This window comes from Atta colombica, unplaced genomic scaffold, assembly GCF_001594045.1.
Source record: "Atta colombica isolate Treedump-2 unplaced genomic scaffold, Acol1.0 scaffold10, whole genome shotgun sequence".
Taxonomy (NCBI): Eukaryota; Metazoa; Arthropoda; class Insecta; order Hymenoptera; family Formicidae; genus Atta; species Atta colombica.
In genome coordinates this window covers 242,755-251,624 of record NW_017259184.1, presented here as the reverse complement: position 1 = coordinate 251,624, position 8,870 = coordinate 242,755, and the positions used below count along the sequence as shown (strand labels likewise).

The 8,870-nt window shown below is 37.0% G+C and overlaps 1 protein-coding gene across 1 annotated transcript; it reads right to left on the bottom strand.

Annotated features, from left to right (window-relative positions):
• Positions 1-14: 14 nt before the first annotated feature.
• LOC108684111 lies at positions 15-8,466 on the bottom strand. The gene is made up of 6 exons (XM_018188212.1): positions 7,170-8,466; positions 2,637-2,753; positions 2,212-2,287; positions 1,946-2,111; positions 1,026-1,163; positions 15-754 (listed from the first exon to the last, which is right to left on the bottom strand). The coding sequence occupies exons 1-6, from the start codon at positions 7,523-7,525 to the stop codon at positions 453-455; spliced, it is 1,155 nt and encodes a 384-aa protein (XP_018043701.1). The 5' UTR covers positions 7,526-8,466; the 3' UTR covers positions 15-452.
• Positions 8,467-8,870: the final 404 nt, after the last annotated feature.

Below are 8,870 nucleotides of genomic sequence, written 5' to 3'. Positions count from 1 at the left end.
TATCTACAGTTGAGTTCCCTTATTCTTTAAGTCCCCGCCTTTCTACTCTTCGTTACTTTTCTTACAATGAGAGAGTAGCGCAAGACTAGATGCGTAGAGAACAAAAGATACGGGCGTTCGACTGAATTTGTCTAAATAAATAAATTTTGCTTTCTTCGCATCTTCGACCAAGATCGATACTTTGTACGCGCGCGAGTACAACGTTGCGATCGAGAGACAATTATGTACTTAAATAATATATTATTTTCTTTATCTCAATTTACCATCACATTCGGTTGAGACAATTGTACTTCAAGCGAAGTTGCTATTGATTATCGTTGCTGGATTAAATTTTTTATCTCGTTCGCGGTCGGTTACAGAGATCAGAGATGATTTTCTTTCAGTTTTACATCATAACGTAATGTCGCGCGTGATAATCTCTCCATATTTTTTTGCACCTCGATCGAATTTCATCACATTTCTATCTTTGCTATTTCCTCCTTGTCGATTATCTCAAAGTCGCTATCGCCGTTGCTCTCATCGCTGCTGGCCACGATTTTCTTCGCGTCGAAGACTTCCTCCTCGGAAGAGGACGAGGAACTCTTCTCGAAATGACCGCTCTGAAACTTTATACCGTCCTCTTCGGCGTCGTTCTCGCCGACGCTGAGCTCCAGTTCCGATAGTTCGACACCGTCGGTGCTACCCTCTCCATGGGAGGGCATATTGAATGCTATCTCCTGGAGGCCCTCTATGAAATCTTCGTCATAAAAAGAATCTGCAGGCAATGCGACGAGATATAAAGATGTAGAGAAGATTGAATGGTGGATAAAGATTAAAAATTTTATTTTGCTTTAAATTATCGAACAAATAAAGCAATAAATATGAAAAATTGCGGAATCGATAATCTCTAAAAGTTACGAAAATATTTAAAATCCAATATCTGAATCGCGAGTTTTTTTAGGATTTGTTGAATTTATACTATATTTATATTTATACTATATTTAGTATATCACTTATAAGTGATAAGTAATTCGTCAAACACATACCATTCTGAGTGTCCGATTGCACACTCGTCGGTGTTGGCGAATGATCGCCCGTCTCCCCCACTCGAGTTAATACCAGCAGACTCGCCTCTGTTACCACAGGTAAAAACTCATCCTCGATTTCACTGTCACATTGCCAGTCTGAAAAATAAGTGAGATTAATCAAAAATGTTTCCTCATGTAAACGTTAATATAACGAAATATTATCGTATTGTGTGTAAAAAAAGTTTAATAAAGATTTAAGTTCAATGTCGAAGTTCAATGAAGGAGAGAAAATATAAGAGAATATAAGAGAAAATTTTTTCAATAAATTTAATTCTGCTTTCAAAACTAACAAATAATCGGTGCGTAAATCGTTTGCTTAAACTGGAATTTGTAAAAATTCACATAAAGCTAATTATTAGGTAATAAGATCCGCTTTGATCGAATATATGACTTTCGGTTTGTGATTGAAATTAAAAATTTTCTTAGTTAAAGATTAATATGGTTCTTTAATTACATCTCCTAATCAAGTGTTTCAGTTAAAGTTAGATAATTATACATTGTACATAATTATATTGTTAAATAGTCCAAAATTAAAGTTAATTACGTTAGATCTAAAAACTAAATCATTTATGTTTAATCGTTTACACTAAAAGTATTAACATTTCTTATCATTAAAAGGATGAAGCGAATAAATTATTGTGAAGACAAAAAAAGTGATGAAAAACAAAATATTTCGTCATAAAAAATATATAATTATAAAAATAAAAAAATTAAAACAGCTATTTTTACACAAGAAATATAATACTACTATAATACTAATCTAAAAAAATAGAAACTATCAATAATGATTCTTGGTATGGATACTTCTAGAGTCAATCTTTAAGATTTAAGATTCGAGTCTTCTGTTCTGTCAGGAAAATTTAGACGTTTTCGATTACCTTTGTGTGACAAGAGGTACTCCCGTGCTTTGTCAAACAGTTTTAGGGGAAATCGCAGTAGCATACATGCCAGTAACATGCCGTAGTACATGAAGCAAAGGGTTGATGTATGGACGTGGTCGAGGAACCATAGGAAGAAGGCCACGAGACAAAGGACGATGCAATGCTGAAAAATTGTAAACGGAATATTAAGATTAGAAACAGAAGATTAGAATTTTCGATCTTTTCAAGATTCCCTCCTTGTGAGAAGACAAAGAGAATTTTACCAATCCTGGTTTTTCGCTCCGCAACTTCTTCAAGGTCTGCCATACCCAGTGAAGTCCACAGCACTCCCTTTGCTCCCTACATTTATAAAAGATCAAGATTACTATTGTTTTTTTTGTTTTTTATTCAAGTCCTTTTCAATTGAGAGCAAGATTGTTACGAGCGACTACTGAAATATCTTCGAGTTCTATTAATATTACTATTAATTTTACTATTAATAAGCAAATGATTGACAAATACAATCATATCGAAGATAATTTGATGATGGAAATATTATACGCGTTATTCAGCGATTTATCTCGACTAATATTATTCAGCGAATTATCTCGACGATTATTTTTCCACGAAATAAATATAAGTGCAACGTATTGAGCGTGCAATAATGCGATGCCATAATGCGAGTAATAATTTTCTTTCGATAACTTACACTGCAGGGGCCAAGGTGTCCATGAATTTGTAAGCGATTATCAATTGGCTAATACAATACACGGCGACAAGTTTATATGGAAATAATGGTGACGTCATTCCCATTAAAGTATAGATCCTGCAACAAGCAGCACGTGTTACAATTAAGGTTATTCTATGTGTAAAATGTATAAGTATAATATAGCATAAGACCGTTTGGATCAATGAGCAACCAGAAAGAGTCGTGATACTAATTTATTTAGTACAATGAAAAAATAAGGATAAATCGATTTCTGGCAAGAATTTCTCAAGAATTTCTTAGTCACAATCGATATACACACACACACACACACACACACACACACACACACACACACACACACACACACATATATATATATATATATATATATAAAATTTGTAACAAAGGAAATAATACCACAAAAAAGTAAGATCTATTTGTTTGTAGTTAAAATGACAGAGGATTTTGTTTGTTTCTCCTGATAAAAAAAAATTCTCACTACATCTTATAGTATTTTTAAGAATTTCTCTTATTTTAAATTTATGAATGTTTCTGAAAATATCTTCCTTTTTCGAAAATTATAGAATAAGAAATCTTTGAATATTTCGGAATTTATATATATAAAAAATTCTAAAAAAAATCCAAACTGTCTCAGCATTTCTGAAAAGTATTCTAATTCGTATAAAAAATTAGAGAAGGTTTTTAAAATTTTATAAAATTTTTAGAAATTTTGAAAAATTATATAAAGAATTTGAAAATTTTTCACTGGGGTCTTTAAGTATTCTGTTTTATACGAAAGGACTCTCGAAATCTTACAAAAATGTGAATATCGTGTATAAAAAGATCTGAAACAATCCATTGATACATAAATTCTGTAAAAAGCTTGAAATTTAGCAGTCATTCTCGTATGGACTCCCTGCATCCATCTATTTTATCTCGACTGAAAAAGGCATCAGGTTTTTCTGTATTTGTTAGGTACGGATCTTCATTTATTTCTATATTATATATTAAGTATATATTATGCGTACGTACTCGTATTACATATATAACTCATTACAAAATCATTTCTGTCAATCTTATCCAATAAACAATTCGCACACTGGCGCGACAAAAATCAATACGCGAAATAAAAAATTTGATTTATCATTTCGATGCGTAGCAAACGTCATCTTCATTTTATTTAAATTTATAAATTATATCGCGAGGAAAACAAATTGTTTGTACGTACTGCTCTTAATGATATTCACATTCAGATCATTTCTCAATCTTTTGTAAACATTTGTGCTTAACTGGATTAATCGCATCTCATTGAGAATTGAATTGAGAAAAATTATTCGACCAAGAATCTACACTAAGAAAAAATTATTTATTTGATTAAATTAACCCTTAGTACTCTTTTTTTGGACACTTTTACTACACATGTTCAACCATTCGTGTTCTGGATTAATTTTCATCATTTTTACAAGTATATAAAAATTATTAAACGATTTTTACTTATATTTTGATATCTTGTATTTGTACAATTGTATATGTTCATAATAAATTGTAAATAAATTGTTATAACTAAATATAATTAATAAAATGAGAAAAATGCTGTTTCATACAAAAATGCAAAACTGAAACAAAAATGTTTAAAGGAAAAATATGATTCAATACCTTAAAATTGACATTGCAAGCTACAATAAAGAAATAGTTTAAGTATCGACCGTCCAAAAAGTTTAGTTATTGAGTAACCTGAAAATTATTTTTTTTAATATGCATGAATGAAATATAAATTGAAGAAATATTGCATTTACATTTTGAACAATACATTTTGTTACTATTGTATTAAAAAAAACTTATAATTTATTAGGAAAATGTTCTTTAAAACATTACAGACAACATAATATTATATATGATATTACTATGATAACATTTAGCACAAGAGTGCCAAAAATCGTGTTTATTACTATACTATTTTGAGATTAAATTCTTTTTTAATAATTTGTGAAATATTCCCGCAATACAACCGAGAATTAGTTGGATATAAAGAAAAAAATAAAAATTGTTTAGTTACAAAAAATATACACTCTGTACACATGTTGAGTCATTTATGACCCAGAAGTGAACTTCGGAATTCGGTTATGTCAGTTAAAGGATACGCATGAATTGAAGTCGGCAACGCACAAAATTTGTTCTTTAGATGCCAAACTTTCTTTAGGAATAGAAAAGAGAAAGGTATATTTGATTAGATAGTATTTCAAAGAAAGGAAATGGACATGAATAAAGAAATGCACGAATAATCCAAAGGTGTGTATATTAAGGATTAATTTAGTTTGTCTTTGTTACTTTCATTGGAGAATGTTATATCCATACAGCACAAATTAAAACCGTAAAAGAACAAACTTAATATTTTATAGCGTAACTTGTTATATTATTATTTTATCTAATTGAACAAAAATTCGGAAAAAGATTAAGAAAACTACGCAGATCGCAAGAGCATTTTTCGTTCGCATAGGAAGGAAGCGAGGTAAATGTAAATATGTAAAAACATAATATGTAAAAACGTCGTAAATAAAAAATGAGAACTTAAATCAAATATAAAAGATGTAAATTAAAACCGCAAATTGGATGGAAGACATAAAAGAAGCTTTAAAACGTAAGTATGAAAGAAGTAAACGTGTAGATAGGAAAACTCGCATACCGGAAGTGAAGCGTCAATATATGTACGTAAACAGCGGACGATGAAGTACGTCTTGTTGACGCTGATCGTCATTCCAAATAACACCGCGCATTTACGCGCTTTACTACGAATAATCGGACACGCGATTACGACATACTACACACTTGTCCGATTACGTGGTGTGTGTGTGTGTGCGCGCGCGCGCGTATCGCGCCAATTCCCCACGAGCGTTCGTCCGTTCGGAAAGGGGGCCTTGACCTAGAAGGCGAAGTTACTCTTGTGCACACGAAACGTAAAACAGCTGTAATGCTGCGCGGCGTGACGTCACGAACGGCCGGAGGCGCGGCACGTCGCACAACGTGCACGTGAAGACGGGAAAGACGCAACGAAAACGATAACTGTCAACGTAATAATATATAGCCGACATAAAGACAAGCCGTAGTGTCGATGACGACTAGAGAGCCGAGAGTGACGGCGAATGGGAGAAACCGTGTCCTTTAAACGCATAGCTCTTTAAATGGAAAGAAACGTTCTCTCGCGAACTGCGTAATTCTCCGAATCTTCCTCCGAGTTCCCTTTTTGTCCGAGTAGATCATTTCTGCAATATTGCAGTAATATTGCAAATATTGTAGTGATGATGCTGCAAGTTTCTATGCTGTATGAATAAAAAACAAAACGAAAAATTATCTTCGACAAAATTGAAAATACATCCATAAAGCAATATTACTCGAGCAAATTGAAGTAACAAATGACTACGTTCAGAAAGCAACATCTTTGCAATGATTGTAAAATACCTCGACATAATTGATTTAGATCCGAACTGAAGGAACTGAAAGGAATCAATCGTGTTGAAGAATTTTAAAAAAGCTGCTATCTCTGCTGAAAGCGAAGTCAATGTTACAGCACTTCTAAGGTTGAAATTTAATGCTTGTTCCTGTTATTTGCCTTTCTATTATGTCCCTTTCATTTTGAGCATAGGAAATGTGCTTTATTCTAATTATATTGAACCTTTTTTTGTCTGGATATACCAATAACAAAGAAAAACTAGTTCAAATATAAAAGACTTGAGCCGCTATTCTTAAAAAGGAATGTATACAAAAAACTCGAGAAATATGTAATAGTATATTTAACGCATACTAATATCTGTATTCATAGTCAGACTTTATATTTAAGACTTCCTTAAAATTATCTTTAGATGCTCAGTAGCCAATAAAATAATTTATAGAGCATCCGAAGATAAATTTAAGGAAACCTTAAATATAACAGGCATTCTATTCTACAATAAGCCAGTGGCCTATCATAACATAAATCAGAAGTTAGAAGCTGGAAATAGATCAATCACAGTCGTCAATTTTTAGCTTCTGACTCCTGATTTATGACTAATAAGGCTTATTGTAGAAGACCCATAAGGCCTGATGACTATGAAATACGGGCATAAGTATTTCCTTAGTTTTTCGTATAACTCCATTTCAAGAATAGAGATTTCCAGCGGAAGCAATGTGTTGGAAAACAAAGGATAAGAGACATTCTACAATTAGTCAAATCAGAGGTAAGAAGCTAGAAATTGACCAATCACAGTCGTTAATTTTTAGCTTCTGGCTTCTAATTTAGGACTAATGGCTTATTGTAGAAGGCTCGCATTACGAGAGAGAGATCTTTCACATGAATGTCGCGAACAAGCGAGCGAAACTGCCGGAATGGCGAACAGATGAAAAACGAGTCGACGAGCGCGGGAGTGCTCGAAAGAACGTTTCCTTTGTTTGCTTTTTACAACGTAGGTCGAAGAAAGCGGCTTTGGAACAACAGAAGGAACAACGCACGCGCATCAAGACTGGACCGATTGATGACTGGCGACTGGCGACTGGACTCACCAGAATGTCGCGATGAGCACGATGAAGAGGTAGAGGTTGACGAAAAAGGCGCTGTTCTCCCAGAGCAGCGTCTTTTCGCCGGCGGCGATATACCGGCACACCTCGCTCTTGCACCCCACGGATGCTGGATCGGTGGACGGACCGCCCGACGACGCGGACGTCTCCTGAGACAGCGACGATGACGCCACTGCGTTGCCATCGATGTTCTCACGTTCGATTCCCATTGCTCGCCGATACATCCAGCACCATACATCCAAGAAAATCCATTCCATGACACGTTCCATGACCCGGCGACCGGCCAGGACTCGATCCCACGCCCAGAGTCGCTCCATCATCTCCGGATCGGGATGCATCATCGGATCGCGTGCACGTCGCTCGACGTCGTCGTCGTAGTATCAGTCGTCGGCGGCGTCGACGGCGCTCCACGACATCCAGCGTGCACGAGCCCCCCCTCTCTCTCTCTCTCTCTCTCTCTCTGTCACCTAATTTCCTTGGCGGCGTGGACGATACGTTTCCCGGTGCGAGCGTCTCTTCTCCGCTGATTCGCTTCGTCCTACACGGCTTCTATTCGCCGTGCATGGCACAGATACTCCCCCGCTACCGTCCGCGCTCGAAAGACGCTCGTGGACGACTGCTGTGCGCCACGGAGGGTATATTAATAGCGCGCGTGACAGCTTCTAGGGCGAGTGCGACGCGACACGACGCGATACGACGCGACGCGACGCGACGCGGCGCGACGACGACGTGCGCCCCGCCGAGAATCTTCTCAGCTGCTGTTGCTGCTGCTGCTGCCGCCGCCACCACCGCCGTCTACGGCGGAGGGAAGGGGAAAGAATGGGGCGTAGAAGAGAGATGGAATGTGTAGGATCGAATCGCGAGACGGAGAAAAACGGAGCCACAGCTACAGCTGTTGGTCGAAGAGCAACACACCCCTTCACCCTGATGGGGTCACCTGTCCACCTATATGTCACTATGTACCTATTTGTCACTCGACAATATTGTCTCTCTCTCTCTCTCTCTCTCTCTCTCTCTCTCTCTCTCTCTCTCTCACACACTCTAGTTGCCTTTTAATAGGCTGTGTATCTGCTTCAGTATGCACGCACGCAATTCGATCTCTTTGTCGCCGCGCACGTCGTCATTTCTTAGGGGACGAAGTCGCGTTCCGTTGATGTCGACGACGTTTGATGACGATGACTGGGTAGATCAACCCGAGGCCGACACGGATCTTTCGCGTGGAGTCTGCGAAATTATGCGCTTTGTGCGCCGTTTTGCACGACCAATGATGACGCGCGCGCGCGATGGAGGCCGACTGACGTATACGCTCTACGAGTCTAGTATTATTTCGTTCATATAGATATGTATATACGTCGCACTCTCTCCACCGCCTGATCTCTCTCTCTCTCTCTCTCTCTCTCTCTCTTTTTCTCTCTTTCTCTCTCTCTCTATCTCTCTCATTCTTTTTTTCTCGCTCCTGTCCCCGCTCTGCATGTAGACACAACACGTGACAGTCGCACGCGAGTCGCGCTTATCATGATCGCGTGATTTTACGTACGAAAAAGAAAAAGAAAAAGAATCTCGTCAAAAGGATCTCGGAAAATATCTTGGGAAAAGATCGACATGAAATCCTCCCTTCTTCTTTCTTTTTGTGCGTATTTTATATGTGGACTGGGAAGAGAGGGACAGATATATGAAGTAGTACTT

Excerpts from the sequence above, each read along its gene's own strand:
- LOC108684111 (XM_018188212.1), bottom strand. The coding sequence starts at position 7,525 with ATGATGCATCCCGATCCGGAGATGATGGAGCGACTCTGGGCGTGGGAT. Across the intron at positions 2,112-2,211 it reads GGAGCGAAAAACCAGGATTG|CATTGCATCGTCCTTTGTCT; the intron begins GTAAAATTCTCT and ends ACAATTTTTCAG. Across the intron at positions 755-1,025 it reads GCAATCGGACACTCAGAATG|ATTCTTTTTATGACGAAGAT; the intron begins GTATGTGTTTGA and ends CATTGCCTGCAG.